Source organism: Schistocerca gregaria, chromosome 4 (assembly GCF_023897955.1).
Source record: "Schistocerca gregaria isolate iqSchGreg1 chromosome 4, iqSchGreg1.2, whole genome shotgun sequence".
Taxonomy (NCBI): domain Eukaryota; kingdom Metazoa; phylum Arthropoda; class Insecta; order Orthoptera; family Acrididae; genus Schistocerca; species Schistocerca gregaria.
In genome coordinates, this window is record NC_064923.1 from 395,340,233 (window position 1) to 395,359,407 (window position 19,175).

General features: G+C 39.9%; 1 protein-coding gene across 2 annotated transcripts in view; it reads left to right on the plus strand.

Moving 5' to 3' along the window:
- LOC126365854 (alpha-tubulin N-acetyltransferase-like) overlaps nt 1–19,175 on the plus strand; it is a 101,697-nt gene that overhangs the window by 50,087 nt on the left and 32,435 nt on the right. Inside the window, exons 6-8 of one of the 2 annotated variants that reach the window (XM_050008517.1) lie at nt 1,563–1,653; nt 16,696–16,733; nt 17,291–17,781. In XM_050008517.1, the coding sequence (XP_049864474.1) occupies nt 1,563–1,653; nt 16,696–16,733; nt 17,291–17,294 (133 nt within the window). In that variant the 3' untranslated portion in view covers nt 17,295–17,781. Of the gene's footprint in view, nt 1–1,562; nt 1,654–16,695; nt 16,734–17,290; nt 17,782–19,175 lie in introns of those variants that run through there. The other variant, XM_050008516.1, reaches the window with a different exon arrangement.

Here is a 19,175-nt window from a genome sequence, read left to right on the forward strand (position 1 = left end):
TTGCACATAATATTCTGAAATCTCGAAACTTCCAACCCCAAGTACCAATGGCAAAGCAACACTCCCCCTCATCACCCAGCATCAGCCCAAACTAGGACAATTCAGCCATATCTTTCTCCATGATTTCCTGTATTTATCAAAGTGTCCAGAAATGAGGAACATCTTACCCCACAAGTCTTTATACCACATTCTCTCCCAAGCTCTTGTCATATGGGTCATTCCCTTGTGAAAGACCCAGGTGCAAGACCTGCCCTATACGCCCATCGAGCAAATCCTGTTCCAGTTAGTCCTGTTGTAGGCTTATCCTGTCAGATGCAGGCCCACCTGTTACAGCAGTCATGTCGTATATCAATTCTGCTGCAATTTCTGCACAGTGTTTTTTGTGTATGCATGACAACCAACCAGTGTCCACCCAGGAGTGGCCACTGCGGCATTTACTACTCAGTGCTCGAACATACTACTGAATAAATGTTAGATTTCAATGGATGGTACATCTCTACAATCCGGTGAGTCATTACCTATACTCCTTCAATTTCCACCAGAAAGTTCTATTCCCATGTTTATACCTAATGATAGACAGTTGCTGCACTTGGCAGTATTTATGAATGGTTGCATTCTCCACTACTCCCATAAAAAAGTAGAAAAATATCTTCCCCCACAGTTTCAAAGTTTGTCTCAAAGTGTGGTATTTGAAACATTTCGTATCAATGTCAGTTTTATACTGATTGTAATCAGATTCAATCAGAGCTATTGATTGAACAATCCTCAGTGGCAGGAATGAGTTAATGCAAAGTCTTGAATGAGAAATACACACTTATTTTTTAAAACAAACAAACCCACACACACACACACACGCACACACACACACACACAAGAGATTTGGGTGGGGGGTGGGGGGGATGAATCTATGTCTGACAAAGGACTTTGATAGCTTAGTCTACTTTGATATGTACTTTAAATATAGAAGTGACATTATTTATGTAACACCTTAAGGTGCTGTTTGGTTTATTCTTTATGGTGCATGTCTGCTGCTTAGTGACTCCTGTATGTGGTGATCAGCAACCTATCCTAATTCATTGTTGTCATTCCAGCTCAGATTTTCCATTGTTCAATAGTTAGTAGGTGAGATGAAAAACAAAAGTTTGCTATTTCAGCAGATGTCTCCACTCAGTCTTTCTCTGTTCAGAAAATATATTAAACATAAGTAATGTTCTGTCCTCATAACAACAATTGGATTTTAATTTAGCAGGTTTTTCTCGGGGTATCAAGGTAAACAGAATATTGAGTCATTAAAATGTTAAAATGTAGTATGATATTTGTCTCTCTTCATTTTCAGACTAATAATAAATAGTTTAGTCCAATCATAATTATTTAAAATAGTTGCATGCCTTTTAATAAACTTGTGCTATGATTATTTTGGACACAGTTTTAGTATGTATCAAGGTTGTTATGCTCTTGTGTTTTGTAGAAGTATCTGAATTATTGTGCAGAGTTTATTATGACTAATACGGATGACACTTCCAAATTTCTGTGTCCAGTTAATCTCAATTAAAATGTTGCAGCACTCGGGTAATAGAGGCGGCAGGAAGTGCTAACTCATCGCCTCATTTTGGTAGATATGCTGCTCATAAACCAGAGTCTACTGTCGGAAAGGTACAAACCTGCTTTAATATTAGTCTAACAGTAAACTTTAAAATAACACCCAGCAGAATTTTATTCAAAATATACACACACACATTTGTAAAAATTGGAATACTAAGAAGTATATGAGTGACTGAATCAAGCTTACTTTGCCATTAAATTATGTAACAGTACTGAAACTATTCATATTACAAAACTATACATAATATTTGAATTTTATAATTGAGTATAATATGAAGCCTCCATTCATTGCAGTGAAAGTATCTGTACACTGTGACATGAAATCACTTTGTATCTAGAAATGTTCCTGGAGAATCTCTCTTTACACAGTTTGTATGAGAGTCAACAAATGACCATCAGTGGTCACTGGAGGACTTTGATGGACAAATTGCCAACCAACCATATCCCAGATATGTTCAGTGGGTGATGTTGGGCAAATGTGCCAGCCAGTGCAGCAGTGATATAAATTTCTTTTTGCTGAAATGTGGTATATGGAACATTTTGTACCTGATAGTGATTCAGAATCCCTGCCTAGCATGGATGTGGACATTTAAAGATACTAAAGCTGTGAGCAGCAACTGCGGGCCGCCATTTGATATGGAACCACCACCGAGATACACATGTCACGTGGCACCACACAGTGGTGCTTGTTTGCTGCTTAGCCTGTGGCCCAGGCTTGCTGTGTGGCTCATTCCTTGCTGTACTTTGTAGCCATTCATATCATACTACTGCACAGCCAAGGTGACTTAGTTTTTTGTTACTGACTTGAAACTGTTATACTGCTAAGCCGATTTCACCGTGTCCCAGACTTGTTAGTTCTTCATTCAGTTCATGTCAGCTGTGGACATACAGGAACACTTACTCTCTCTCTGTTATTCAGTATATTCACCAAAGCAAATGACAATAAACAGTTTCTACCCTCGCAACACAGGATAGAAAACTGGCAATGAGCACTTTCTTACCATGCCATTTAAAGTAGAACCATGGATTCTGAGTTTGTCAAGTTGTTGCAGCAGCAGCAGCAGGAACAGCAAATGTTGGTGTTACAGTTTCTCAAACAGGTGGCAGCCACTGTTTCCACACATCTCCCTCTGTCACTCACTTCCTTCAGTGAGACAAGAAAGAGTTGGAAGGTCTATTTACAGCATTTCGAACTGCACTGCAAGGCATGTCAAACTGATGTTCCTGAGTGCCATTGTGTGCTGTTACTGTCATCTAGTAGTAAGTTGTATGAAGTGGTGCAAAAATTACTTCCACTCTTGGACCCCCATGCTTTGCTGACTGAATACTACAGTCACCAAATGCACATCGTTGCATCTAGGCTCAAGTTCAATCTGCATATTAAGCAAAGTAAACAGTCCTACACAGTATAAGCTGCTGATTTACAAGGCTTATATCACAAGTGTGATTTTTACCTGTCAAAATTGTGGTGTGTCATAGCCAGATCCTTTAATTCAGGAGGTTACAGTCTACCTGGCTTTGGATCATGAGGTGTGCAAAGGCTTTAGAAACATCAAATCCTTCATTGTAAGACGTGTTAAAAATTGCTAAGGCATATAAAGTGATTGCCTTAGCTCAAGCTCTCTTTGATGATTCTTCTGGTTTTGATGTTGTTAGAAGTATTAGTCATCATCATACTTTTTGATCAACTGATGACTCTCAATCAAGGTTATCATCTGATTTACTGAGCTCCTGTGCGTCTGGTAGTCTGCCATAGGATTCAGTAGTTAATGCTTCTTTATACTATGAAAGCACTTGCTTCACTGTTGAAGTGTTCCGAAGCGAGCAGTGGCTCCTGAAGAATTTCCCTCCCCATCATTATATGAGGACCCCCAACACAAGTCATGCCGTCAAATCATGTCCAGAGTGTGGCCCTCATCATCACTGCCTGTACCATTACGTTACCCGTTTTTGCTTGCTGCAAGCCAGGACACCTCGCGGTTGACTGCTTTGGCTGGTGGGTGTCAACTTCCATCCTTAGCTTGCTGCACACCATCCTGCCGCTGCCAGGAACATCATCAGACAGGGTGCAGTGTATCATGCTGCTATTGAACATCAAGGAGGTGACGGCAGAATTCCAGTTGAACACCGATGCGGTCATGTTCTTAATGGGGATACTTACTGGCACATTGGCTCCCTGCCACTGCGTCCACTGTGGCACAAAGTGGTGATGTGCAAAGGCCACTTGACGGCACTGTGGGATCAAGTCATGGTGCAAGCTAAGTACAAAAAGATAGCTCGGAAACTAACCTTGCTTGTAGCTAATTCTTAGACGATTGCTAACATTTTTAGCCTTGATGCTTTTGCACTTTTCGGGTTCCATATTCAGTATCAGGGGAATCTAATTTCTAGGGTGATTCCATTCATGGAACTGGATGTGTTGTGCGAAACTTCCAAACAGGTGTTTGAACCTTCTTTAAGTTGTGCTATGAATTTTCAGTTGCACATCTCTTTGAAGCATTTGGCAGTGCCCAAGTTCTGTAGAGCCCATCAGATACCCTTTACCATGCACAATCAAGTTAAGGCGGAACTAGACAGATTGCAGAATACTTGTGTAATCTCCCCAGTCTTGTGTAATTAGTGGATAACACCTGTGGTGTTGTACAAAAGTGTAATGGGTTACATTGGATCAGTGGTGCTTTTAAATCTCTCATTAATGCGTGAGCATGTCGATTTGTACCCAATTCTTAGGCAAGAGGACTTGTTAGCTAAATTGGCTGGAAGTCCGTGTTTTTCAAAAGTTGATCTCGCTGACGCATATTTTCATTTACACAAAACAGTTTCTGTTGATTAATATGCCATTCAACATGTACAGATATAATAATATTGCCGTTTGGGGCTGCAAATGCTCCCACAATTTTTCAGAGGTATTGAGACAGTTCATTCAAGGCATCCTTAATTGTGTCATCTATTTGGATGATTTGTTAGGAATGGAGGCCACGCGGGAACAATACTCGCATTATTTACAGTTGTTGTTTGATCAGCTGTAAGCCAAAGGTCTATGTTGTCATCTTATCAAGTGTAGTTTTTTTTCAGCCCAGGGTCAAGTATTTTGGTCAAAATTCGAGTCAACATGAGTTTACACCCACCCAAGATCATGTAATTACTATTATTAATTTACTGGTGCCTCAGAACCATAAAAAAATTGCAATTTTTTCTGGGTGGAATCAATTATTATGCCAAGTTCATTCCAAATGCTGCTTGTATTTCCTACCCACTTAACCAGTTACATAAAATGGGTGCTCTATTTGCGTGGTCGTGGTCAGAGGCGTGTGAATGAGAATTTGTGCAGCTTTGCTCCTGAGGCTGGCTTCTTGTTTGGAAATGTTCCAGCTGGGTGAATGGTTAACATTAGCCACAGATGCATCTGATTGTGGTGTTGGTGCCTTTCTATTGCATAAATTTGCCGATGGCATGGGACAGCCTATTGCATTTGTGTCTAAGACGAGATGTTGAACTAACCACAGCAAGATTATTCACAGATTGAAAAAGAGGCATGGGCCATCATTTTTGCTGTCTGGAAGTTCCATGTCTACCTCTGTGGTACAAGCTGATGATGGGCCACGGGCCCATGCTATCTTTGTTGGACCCCCATGCAAAACTTCCAGACAAAATGTTGGAATAGTTGCAGTAGTGGTCATTGTTTCTTAGTTATTATATGCACTACATAACTACCATGCCAATTTCTACAGATTTGAAACACTGTTTTTGCCTTGGACATGAATCAGCTGCACACCCTTCATGAGTTTTCCAATATGGTGGGTGGTGTAGCAGCAGACAAGCCGTGACCTACTCCTTCAGAGGGCGTTATCTGCAGTGCAGTGGGGCTGACCTGAACATTTGCATAAAGATGCAGACCCAGAGTGGCTCACTTATTTTTTCCCCAGGCACAGACTCGGTGTTACTGAAGGAGTCATTGTGTTAGCCTCGGTCGATACAGAATGTTGGATGATTGTCCCTCCCACTCTATTCCCCCACATATTGCAGTTCTTCCACACTGCACATTGGGGAATATGCCAAATGCAAGCAGTAGCATGGTGTCGTGTACTGGCAGAGCATAGATCCCAAAACTGAATGTATAGGGTGTATACACTCAGGGACAACTGGGAAATCCGGAAAAAACCCGGAAATTTTTTTATTCGGCAGAAAACCGGGAAAAAAAACCAGGATGTTCATAGAATTACGGGAATTTTTCATTGTTTCAGTCTTGAGTTAAATTTTTGTAATTTTGACTGATAGTCTAACAAAGAATTTTACTGTATTACCCTACTGCATAATAATACTGCAACAATAAAATGTCAACAAGAGAACAAAACACAGTGCACACACAAGCGCCTTCCAAAAGCAAGATGTGTCAGAGGCTTTAAGATGAGGGCTATGGAATACTTCGTAACAGCAAACTGCTTCCGATGAGCGTGGCATCACAACTGTTTACATGAAGTTCGTTTTGAGTAGTTGCCAACGGGATCATGCGCATGCGCAGTTGAGTTGCGTATGAGGAGTACCACCTCCCACTCCTGGCTACTTGAAATGTGGCTGCAGCAGTAGCAAGAAGCAGTCATGCTACCCACAAAAAGTTTTCTGGTGCGCTCAAGCTACCAGATTTGCGCATGCGCAGATCGGTCTGGTTTGTAGTGGGAAGAAGGATAGTGACCTGTGTTTTCATTTAGTGATTTTGCTGTTTTCTCTTCGTTTATAGTTCACTTCTCAAATGAAAATAAAATGGATTTCTGTGGCTAGGAGCTAACAAATTAATTAAAATACATTCATATAATTATGGAATGTTAAAATATATTATTAGTTTCAGTTTTCTGATTTTATTTTATTTCAATGTTTTTGGCAGTCTAGCAGTAATAGCCTTGCACAACAATGAAATTATTTTTGGCGGTTTGATAAATATATGTAGCTTTTATTAATCTTTTCTGCAGATGCAGTCAATTTATAAGAAACAAAGTGTTTCGTTCCACACTATTGACTAGTTTCAACTGTTCACTGGATTTCAAGTGCACATTTTCATCTTCTGGCCTGTATGGCAGTGTGCCATAATAAAGAACCAAACATGAGGCATTACAGTACTGATGCTCCAAGAAAATTTGCATCCGAAAACTTGGCCTACTTCATTGTGAATCTGCAATCTTTAAGTCGAATTATGCGTTTAAGTATGGTTTACAAAATTCCTATGTTCTTGGAGGATCCTCTGATGTCATATTTCTTTTATGACATCATGTAACATCTCTTAATGCTATATGTGTATGAAATAGGGGCTTCCTACGTCATTGTAGCTTCCGATGCACAGTCATGCTTGTTTTCTGGCGCTCTCTGGCAACTGCTGAAATGAAACCCATGTCTAAGAGGTTGCAGGAAAATATTGTGGATGGTTCTTTGAAAAGTATTACTTTCAAAGGAAATTTCCTTTTACGCAAAATGAATTATGTTAGTGATAGTAGGTGTAATGAATTTCTTAAATTGCAGGGTGCTTGACTCTCATTTTAAACTTAACTCTTTGAGGACTAGTCACTTAAAATAATTTTGAGCCAAGAAGACCAGACATTAATGCTATTGTTTAAAATTGTACTGGCACATAATGTGTAATTTATCTTAAAGTGGAACACATGCAAAAAAGGCCAGCATTATATATGAAATCTCAGCTTTTCGTGTAGCTACACTACTTATGTTAATTTAAACCATTAACTTTTCCTATTTGTGTATTCATGCTACTTATTGGCTGACTACATCATGTGTCTTATGCTCTGAATATCTGCTGTCAGTGGCCACCGACAGTATGTGACATGTGCTATGGTTGGCTGACAAAAGAAGCACACTGTAATCTCTAATTCAATGCTTCAGAAACTAATGTGTCGTGTTTGATGGAATTCGAATGTATTCTTTCGTAATACGAAAATATGCAGTGTACATGTTACTGCACATCAAAAATCTTTCCAAAGTGCGTTTTTTTTTCTCTTGTCAAGTTTCGTTTTCTAAAGTGTCGAAGTTCTGTGCTGGTGTATAAAACCTTTACCTTTATTCAAAGGACTGATATTTTTACAGCTACGCAGGAAAATACACTGTTGCTTATCACAGGAAAAGAGTATTTTCACCTTGGAAGAAGCGTATTTTCATGTGGGGGGAGGGGGGGGGGGGGGAGTGCCTTTTTAACCGGGAGATCGCTACAGCTGTGCCTGTAACCAGTCAGCCCCAGCACGGTGTTTCAGCTCATGGCCCCAGCCTGACTATCCATGGTAAAGAATACACGTAGATTTTGCCCGCCCTTTCCAGGGAGCAATGTGGTTGTCGTTCATTAATGTTCTTTCAGATTTGCCACATAAAGTGTGGATGTCAACATCATCAGGGTGTACATGCCCCAGGACAGCCGGGAAATCCAGGAGAAACTCGGGAGTTTTTTTCATCCAGCGGAAACCTGGAAATTATTAGAATTCTGGGAATTTTTCATTGTTTTAGTTTTCAGTTAAATTATTGTAGTTTTGACTGATACGAACTGATATTCTAACAGAGAATTTCACTTTAGCCTGATACTGCAGAAAACTACTGCAACAATAAAACATAAACAAGGCCAAAAAACCATGCCACTCGCCATTTACAACAACAAAACACGCACACACAAGTGTCTGCCAATAGCATAATGTTTTAAAGGACAAAGACTATCCAATAGTTCATAACAACAAACTGCTTTTAATGAGTGTGATGTCCCAATGGTTTACATAAAGTTTGTTTGAGCAGTTGCCAGTGGACTCATGCGCAGTTGAGCCATGGGTGAATAGTACTTTTTCTCCTGCTTCTGGGTAATTCAAGTGCAGCTGTTACCTGTATCAGGAGTAGCAACAAGCAGCTAAATCCAACCTGGAAAAATTTGACTAACGCGCTGAAGGTGCCAGACTCGATCATGTGCAGAGCAGTCTTAGTTGTAGTGAGGAGAGGGGTAGTCTCCACTTGGCCCATGTTTGCAGTTAGTGATTTGGCTGTTTCCTCTTCATTTACATCTCTTAAGTCAAATGAAAACAAAATGAATTTCTGTGGCTGGTAGCTATCAAGGGAATTAAAATACATTCACATAATTATGTAAGGGTAAAATATGTTATTAGTTTCAGTTTTCTGATATCATTTTATTTCCACATTTTTGGCAGTCGGGCATTAATTGCCTTGCAGAACAATTAAGTTATTTTTGTCAGTTTGCTAAAGAAATTTGGCTTTTTTAATATTTTCGCAAAGACAGTCAATTTATTTGAAACACTATTGATAGTTTGCTGAATTTCAGGTGTACATTTTTACCTTCTGGCGTGTTTGGCATTATGCTATAGTAAAGAACTAAACATAAGGCAATACAATACTGGCAATCCAAGAAAATTTGTGTCCCGAAAACCACACTGAAAAGCTTTATATCAGGTTGTGGCCTACTGCTTTGTGAATCTGGACTAGGAATGTGCGCTTTAAGCTGAATGATGTGTTTTAGTATGGTTAACAAAATTCTGATGCTCTCGGAGTATCCTCTGATGTCCAGTTTCATTTATGACGGAATGTAAGATCTCTTTGTGCTATATACATATGGGCTTCCTACATCGTCATAGCTGCTCATGCACAGTAAGGCCGTTTTCTGGTGCTCTCTTAACTGCTGAAACGAATTATAGCAGGTCACAGGTAAATATTGTGAATGGTGCTTTCAAAAGCATTACTTTCAAAGTAAATTTCATTTTACTCACAATGAATTATGTTATTTGTATGGATGTGATTTCTTAAAACACAGAGCCTTTGATTCTCTTTTAAAGCTTAACACTTTGAGGCAAGAATTTTGAACCCAGAAGTGCAGATGCTTAGGTCATTACTTAAAATTTTACTGACACATTTGTGTGGTGTGTCTTAAAATATAACACACACAAGAAAAGACCAATATTATATGTGAAAGCTTGTAGCTTGTAGCTACACTAGTATATTAATTTAAATCTTTAACTTTTCGTATTTATGTATTCGCGCTACCTAAGAGTGATGTTCTTATTGGCAGGCTACATCAGATGTCTTAAACTCTGAATATCTCCTGTCATCTGCTAGCAAGTTCACTGTCAGGAGCTATGATTGGCTTACAAAACTGTATCGCAATCTTGATTTCAATGCTTTGGGAACTAATGTTCTGTGTTTGGTTGAATTTGAATATATACTTTCGTAATATGAAAATATGCAGTGTACATGTTGCTACACATCAAAGATTTTTTCAAAACACCTTTTCTTTCTCTTCCTGGGTTTATTTTCTAAAGTGCTGGGAAGTTATACGCCCGTGTAGAAAATCTTAACTACTCAAGGAATTTATAAGTTTTACGGTTCTGAGGGAAAGTATATTATCACTTTACACAGAAAAAGTGTATTTTCACCCAAGAAAAAATGTACTTTTAACCCGGAAATCTTGGAATTTTTTCCTTGTCTTCGTATACACTCTGGGCTTTATCTCCTTTCTTTACTATAGAAGAGGCTGCAGCTGCAGTGGTTCCCAGCAGCGGCCCACAATTTATGGCTTCAGCATTTAGAGATTTCTGTAGAAGTTATGGTATCAAGCACCTGATCACCACACCATTTCACCTGTCTGGCACCCAATTCCAAAGCCTCGCAATTGATCAGAATGTTAAGTCACAGATGAAAAAATCTTTATGTTGGCAAACTCGAGGGCCACATACGAGGGCTATGCCAAAAGTTTTTAGCAGCCCGTAAACCGTAAGGTGGAGGACAATGGGGTTGGTTTTCATTCAAAAGAGCGATGTTTTTCGACCTTGGGACGTGCGCGCACAGCCCCTGGCTAGCTGTGATCCCCCCCCACAGCACGGTAAGAATGCACAGGCAGTGCTGAGTCAGAGACGGTGCAGGATGGAGCTGTTGCGCCGCGACTTTCGCACCATGATTTTTTATGATCATAAAAAGGGTTTAAGTGCCGAAGAATGCCATTCTCCTGTGCTGCGTGTTTTTGGTGAAGCTTTCCCTTCTAGGGCCACAGTTGGAATTTGGTTGCGGGAGTTTTCGAGGAGTTGGCAGTCAATTGAAGATGAACCTTGTCCCGGTTGGCCAGCAACAGTTGTGACTCCTGAAAGCATTGATGCTGTGAGGAAAATGATCAAAGAAGATCCACATCTTACATTTTGCGACATTGAAGGGACCCTAAATATTGGATCAACAGCAGCACAGACCATCGTTCATAGTCACTTAGGTCTTACTAAGCGATGTGCCCGTTGGGTGCCACATTCCCCGACAGAAAGCCAAAAGGAGGTGAGAGTGGACTGGTGTCATTTCATGCTTGAAAAATTCAATGGTGGGAAGTCCCAAGACACCTACAATATCGTCACAGGTGATGAAATGTGGGTCTACCATTATGATCCTGAAACGAAGAGACAGTCTTCTGTGTGGTGCTTTCCAGGGGAGGGACCACCCAGAAAAGTGACAAAGTCGGAGCTCTGGAAAAAAGATGGTGGCAACTTTTTTCACAAAGATTGGGCATCTCATCTCTGTGACCTTGGACACACGTTGTACAGTCAATGCTGAATGGTACGTGAACGATTGTATTCCAAAAGTCATCGCCACACGGAAGTCACGGCATCCAAAGTCCAAGAGTGGGCACCTTCTGCTGCATCACGACAATGCATCTGTGCACAGGGCTGCCAGAACGATAGACTTTCTGGAGAAGGAAAACGTGTGAGTGTTACCCCATCCCCCCTATTCACCTGACCTGGCCCCCTGTGACTCCTTTCTGTTCCCTAAGACTAAGGAAAAAAATTCGAGGGGCCATTGCAGTGTATTAGAGTACACTAAGTGATATCCCAAAAGAAGCTTGGACTGGCACATTTTCTAAGTGGTTTCAGAGAATGGAAAAATGTATACATGCTAATGGAGAGTATTTTGAAAAGTTGTAAACGTTTTTTTGCAAATTTTTTTTTCACACATTCTGCTAAAAACTTTCGTCATAGCCCTCGTACTTGTCTACATCCTGCCAGTGGACAAAGCCCACCTGAGATTTTGCATGGCTAGCGACCACATATCCTATTCGACCTACTGCATCCAGCAGCACAGGCAACGCACCTCTGCCTTCAACTGTGTCATTGTACTGGCTCTCAGGTGTGGGCCCACACTTTTGGCCAAAATCCCAAGTGGACCCAGTGCATCATGGATGGCAACATGGGGTGATGTTCGAGGTGGTGGTTGACCAGGAGCAGCTGGTCTGTGACGGCAATCAACTACGCCCACAGCATGACATGCTGTCCTCAAAGCCTCCCCAGGCACCGATGAGGCAACACCTCTGGACTTGACCCTCTGAGCCTACTCCTCCCCCTTCCACCCTCTGCCCTAGTGCAAGACATTGGGAAGTAGATACTGACAATCTATGGGAGCAAGTTGAGGTGGCTCCCCTTGCTCACACCGTGCTAAGCATGGCTCCTGACTATGCCTCTAGCGCTGACCACTCTGAAAGATTGTAGACTGTGCGTGTCTCAGAATGAGATGCCAATGGAGGACAACCCTTTGGCACCACCCTCGTTGTACGCAGTGGCCACTTCGCAATGAGCTGACCCAAGTTGCACCCCAGAGGTCATTGATTGGGCTGTAATCCATGCAGATTGCACCCTCTTATTGTCTGGCCATAGAGAAAGTTTCACTTGAGCCATTGCTGGAGGTTCTGGTTTTGTCCTCTCCCCGTCCTTGTTGCAATTGGCATAGGTCGAGCCATTTCCAGCCCTACAAGCTGATTAAGGGAGGAGAAGCTCTGTATCAGACAGTGATGCAGATTCCTTTCCTAGTACAGATGTGGACATGTCAGAGGTACTAAGCCTGTGAGTGGCAGCTGCGGGCCGCCATTGTGAGCAGAGCCACCACTGAGATATGCACGTCATGGGGCACCACCCAGTGGTGACTATTTGCTGCTGAGCCTGTGGTCTGGGCTCATGGCATTCTTTGTAGCAGTTCGTATCACGCCACTGCACAACCAATTTGACTTAGTTTTTTTCCGGTCTTGAGTGGTTACTGATTTGGAACAGTTTTATTGTTTTGCTGTCTTCACTACGTTCTGGACTTGTTAGAGCTTCATTCCCTTCTATTATGAACTTGTAGGAATGTGTGGTCATTCCTTGTAGTTTGGAGTAGCCACTGGAACAAGTGACGACACACAGTTTCTACCATTGCTGCATGGAATAGAAAAGAGTTGACTGAAGATAGGGCAATACCTGGAGCTGTATAACTCCTCTTACAAAGTGAAACATGATGATAATCTCAACTATAACCACAGTCAAATGCCACATATCACCAGTCTCAATTCAGTTCTAAACCTCTCATCCAGATCCCTCTCTCCTCCAGAGACATCTGTTCTATCAAAAGGCTTAACCTTTAGCCCCACGCCTAAATTCAACCACACTGCTCTGGTTAAAGGTCTCATCTCATTCACTCGGAACCTCAACTGGAAATATCACTTCACCACCCAAACATAGCCCCAAATACTAAACCCAGTGTTGAACCCTGTCTAGAACAGTTCTGACCACCTTCCCAAAGGGATCTTTCTCCCCTCCCCCAAAACCATCCCTTGCAGACATTTCAGGAATTCCTCATATCCAGTGTTGCCTCCCAGTCCTTCTTGAAGAACATCCTGACAACCCTCAACATCACCCCAGCTGAATCCCATGCCATTAAGGAGCTGAAAACAGACCGCCCTATTGTCATCCTCCCGGCGGATAAAGGCTCCACAACTGTGGTACTTGACTCTGTGGAGTATGTGGCAGAAGGACTGCGTCAACTCTCAGACACCTCAACCTACAAAGCTGTTACCCAGGATCCCATTCCCTCCATCCAGACTGAGCTGCAGAAAATCCTAAAAATTCAAGGTCCCTCACAAGACCTCACAACCGCTTCCATAGACCTACTCACTCCACCCGAGCCCCGTACCCCTACCTTCTACCAATTACCCAAAATCCACAAATAAAACCATCCTGGCCATCCAATTGTGGCAGGCTTCAAGGCCCCAACAGAAAGTATCTCGGCTCTGGTAGACCAACACCTCCAACCCATCACCTGCAGACTCTCATCCTACATCAAAGACACAAACCACTTCCTAGAACGCCTCAAATCCATTCCCACTCCCCTCCCACTTGAAACCTTTCTTGTCACCATAGATGCTACATCCCTTTACACAACCATCCCACATACCCACGGTCTCTCTGCCCTTGAGCACTACCTCTCCCAATGCCCACCCAAAGATCTTCCAAAAACCTCATTCCTTATCACACTTACCAACTTCATCCTCACCCATAATTACTTCACTTTTGAAGGCCAGACCTACAAACAAATCAGGGGAACAGCCATGGGAACCAGGATGGCTCTGTCCTATGCCAACCTCTTCATGGGCCTCATGGAGGAGGCTTTCCTGAAGACCCAACAGCTGCTTCCCCTGGCCTGGTATAGGTTTTTTAGATGACATCTTTGTGGTCTGGACTCGTGGTGAAGAAACACGCCTTAATTTCCTCCATAACCTCAACTCCTTTTTGAATCTGAATTTCACCTGGTCCTTCTCCAAAACCCAAGCCACCTTCCTGGATGTTGACCTTCATCTTATTGAAGCTCACATCCACACCTCTGTCCACATCAAACCCACAAACAAACAACAGTACCTTCACTTGGATAGCTGCCATCCATTCCACATCAGATGCTTCCTTCCCTGCAGCCTAGGCATTCGTGGCAAACGAATCTGCTTCAGTGATGAATCCCTCAACAATTACACCAATAACCTGACCAGTGCTTTCCTCTCCCGCAACTATCCTGCAGACCTTGTCCACAAACAGATCTCCCGAGCAATACATTCCTCCCCGTCCAACAACAATGTTCCTACCCCCAGACCTCTCAGAAGAATCCCCCTTGTCACCCAGTATTATCCTGGCCTCGAATACATCAACAAATTACTCCGCCAGGGATATGACTTTCTCAAGTTAAGCCCAGAAATGAGATCATCCCTTGACAATATTCTCCCCACACCACCCAGAGTTGCCTTTCTTCTCCCCCCTATTATAATCAGTATGAAACCCGACTGCATGTGAAGATTATGAGGTTATAAAATTTACAAATTGAGAATAGACTCATAGCATACAACACTTAATTCAGAGAGATTTCAGTATCAGTATTAATTCTTATAGAGGTAAAGAAGAATAGCAAAAAATCTTGAAATGTGAAATGAATACAGCAGTGATTTACCCTTACCTACCTCTGTGCGCAAGAGGGTGTGGGGGAGGGGGTGGGGCTCTTCAGTTTGTGTCTAATGTTGTCGTCTTTGTGATGTATTTGTTGCTTTTGCTCCCTGTCTCTGGAAAAAGACTGCATTTGCAGTGGTCCAAAATTATTTAAAATGTTGATATTCACTATACATGTTGAAGTATTATACTAATTACTTTTGTCAACAAAATTCATGAACCTCACACAGACAGAACATCTAGTGAATTTTATGCTCTCACTGTAATGTAAAAAGGAGGAGACTGAAAGAAAATGCTGTGTGTGTATCTTTTGGCATAGGAATGGAAGGTACAACTACATGTTCATGTTTATTAGTTGGCTCCCACCTTCTATCTTTGTTTGTTTTCTTTTGGAGATTCTATATCTGCATGCTCCATGTTAAACATTTTCATCCTTTTTGGGCTGGTTTTTAAAACAGGTGTGTCTATTATATATTTACCACTACTTGGTAAACATTGTGTCCTCGGAACAATCACTTCAAACAGTTACACAGACAGCAGTGGGCATTTGTGACCTGACACCTTGTCCTAAAGGGCAACCTTATTGGTTGGACCCCTTTGATATTTTTCATATCTGTAGGATTTGAAGATCAGTGACAAGACATCATTTTTCTAAAACAGTGTGAGGCACTTTTCAAAACACCAGAAAAAATTGACTTCGAAGATTTGAGGATCCAGGTATCACCAAATATAAAGAAATTTGAATTTTTTATCAGAGCTGACTCTAGTTGTGTGCATAGTATTTTAGTTTTATAATCACAAAGTTGCTGATTCGTTTCTTGTTGGTTGCATTTTTGTACTTTTGTTTGAATTTGTTATTTACTGTTGAATTGAAATGAAAATTAATAGTTGTTGACTCCTACTTTTCTAATACAAATCACAAATTCATTAATTTAAAGTAAAGTAAAGGGAAGTAAAAAAAAATCAGAAATCACATGAAACAAGTGTCTATATTAAATTAAAATTTCATTCAATAATGCAAAACATAAAATAGAAATTAAAATACTTTTAATTCCAGTGATTATGGATAAATGTAAACATAATAGCAGTCATAGTATATAATATTTAATTTAACAATAAGACTGTTCACATTTTTTGCCAATTTTAATTCATGAATACTCACATTTTCAAGTGATCAGTAATTAAAATTTACAATTGTAAACAAATTAGCAAATTGTGATTCATTATTTGTTAATTAACGTTTCATTGTAATAAAAAAAATGTAGAATTTTAGTAAAAGTGAAGAAAAAGAAAGAAAAAGTTGGAAATAGCAAAAATTGACCCAGTGGTTTGAAGATTACAAGGGTGCTACACCTGGAACCACAGATGTTCATGTCGATAGCAGAATGTTTTTTGGACTTTAACAATGCTTGTAAGTCTTCAAATCCCTTCCCCTTCCTCATCAGCGTGTTCTTTGGCTAGTGCATCATACTGCTATTCAAAATTTATGTCCAAGCACTGACCTTCAAATCTTGAGTGTGAAGAAAATCAAAGTGGGCTAGTCTGTAAGGTCCACTTGTTATGTCAGAAGAATCGGAATGGTGCCACTCCAAATTCCAGTGAATAAGTCTGCCCTGCAACTCCAAAGTATGACATATTAAAAGCCTGTATGATATAAAGAAAAGGGCCTGTGAGGAATAATCTAACATTAGTATATTAAAATAGTTGAGCAATAAGCAAGACATGTGAATAATAATAAAACTAATGTTGTAAAAAGTGTGGTTTTTATTTCACTGTAGTACACTAGAATGTGTCTGCTCATATTATTACCCTATTGATTGTTTTGTTTTGTTGCTTTTGACAGATCATCCAAAATGTTTTTCCATGCGGTGAACTTAAAAGGTAAGTACTTCAGTATACATTATTCTACCCTATATGAATTTTTTAAGTTCTTTCATATTTATTCAGTTGGAAGATACATAGTTAGTAAATAAATTTATTAGCAATTTCAGCAAGTTGTAGGTACCTTCTATCCATTTTCTGCAATAAATTTTTGTTAGTAACTATAAAGATCGGTGTCTGAAAATTAAACTGAGATAGTGAAGAGGCCAACACTAAGCTGATACATGGACTGTGATAGGGAAGCAACAATATGAAAACAAGAATATTAAACCTGAAGCTTTTGATATTAGACACTTTTTCTGGGAAAAATGGGGGTGAGGGAGTATAAGGAAGAAAAGGAGCAGGTAGACATTTGCAGTGATAAGCAGAATCGATTAAAGAACATCTGAGTAACTGAGACTCAAGTGCTGAGGTAAAGAGAAGTACAGAAAGAATGCTTGAGTAGGATGTGATTTGGTAATGTGCATAATGAAGAAGTCTTCCAGTTTCAGCTTACTAGTAAACACTTTCCAGTTTTAGATCACTGAAATAATTTTTTTCCTGTTTTCTCTTTTTAGGTAAGATTTTCCCATGTACAAACAGAAGAATGCTTTTTAGGCACTCCAAATTTTCCACAGTGAGGGTGAACAGGGAAGATCTGAGACATGCATAATATTATATGTTCTGAATCTCGCTTGAACTGGAGATATAGTTGACATATGTGCCCATTTGCCACTTCTTTTATATTTATTTTTATTTATTTTTTCTCATTATCCTCAAAATTAAGGTTCAGTCTATTTCAAAAGCTTAAGATTTGATATGCACACTGTCACAGTCCTCGCATTTTGTTAATGTGTTGTTGGAATTATAGTAACTTGATATAGTAGAACAGTCTTTCATTTCTTTGTGTGTAAAACTTTTTATTTATTATTTTATCTACTGTGAAATAGCTGTTGAAAGCTTAAAGTTGTAAAACAATGGTTTCTAAAAAATCAAAAAACTGTTTTTACAGATCATGTTTTTTTTAGTGAAGCTATCTCCCTTACATTAAAAAATAAAAAACAAAAAAAAACTTTACCAAATGTGTCGTCCTCTTCACCACCATCCCTCCCGAGATCGTATACTTACAACCTTTAAACACGATGCTCCCTATATTTGTGGTGCTTCATTATTTTGATAACTTTAAATGTTTTAAATGTTCTCACCTATTACCATCAGTTAGTCCAATCACTCGCCCCCCTCCCCAAGAATACTTTGCCAACATTTGTCTAATTATTTTCCTGTCATTTCGCCAGCGTGTGGGACTGGAGTTGCGAAAGGTTCATCCTCCATGATGGACTCTGTCTGCCATCATCAGTGCGAGTGAACCTATGACATTGCCAGCCACTTATACTGGCAAAACATCAGAAAAATTATTAAGCAAATGTTGACAAACACCCAAGACAAAAGCCAACATGCTATATCTCAAATGGCTACAAATGCCTCAACTATTTTGTGGAGAAATAGGACACTAAAAAATTTAAAGTCACCAAAGCATTGCAGCTGCTTTCACAAAAACACACTTGTCAGTAAGAGTTATTGCTCAGAATGCATTGTATAAGATATACTTAAATTATAAAATGTTGTGGCTGGCAATAACAATTCTTTTTTCAATGTTGAAGAAAAAACAAAAGACAATTTAAAGCATGTTTATTGCCATTCTGAGGTAAAATCTAGACTTAAGTATTGTTTCTGACTTCACTATAAATTTTCGTCCTCAAAACTAGTTATACTTCATTAGAAAGACAGTTTTTGTTGTAGGTATCATGTAAAATTAAATTATCTTCTCAAATAAAAAAAAATTAAATGGCATGAAAAGATAGAACTGATAGACTGCTTTAATAACTGGGACATGGAACAGTTTCTAAACATTAGAGGAATTCATATTCAGCGTGGTGTAGGAGTTATTGAGTTTATGAAGGTTGATCAAGACTGAGGTTGACACGTCTCCTGAACTTCCTTGATAGTTACATTCCTTATCTATGAAGAACTGGGTTTTGTATTAGCTGGTGCCCACTTGTCATACATTTTGGTTAACATGCTGTTTATTATATACGCTGCTTCCATTTTGATTACGGAAAATTCAGTTACTGTGATAAGAGCATTATTGGGTAGTAAAATTGTTTTCTATAAAGCACAAATCATCAGTATTTTTATCTGCTCTGTCACAAAAATCAACATCAGTACAAAAGCTATGTTTTTCAATGATGATAAATGGTTAGCTTTATACTCATTCACTTACATATTAGAGAAACACCTTGTCTTCCTAGTTATGCATGCTCATCTTCATCAGTTTCTCATTGAGCACAAAATTTCCCAATGCTGAATGATAATGATTGATGGCTGCATATTGATATCTTGAAAGAATAAGGGAATGATTTACCAACATGCTGTTTCCTCTCCGTGTTATTTAGCTATCATAGT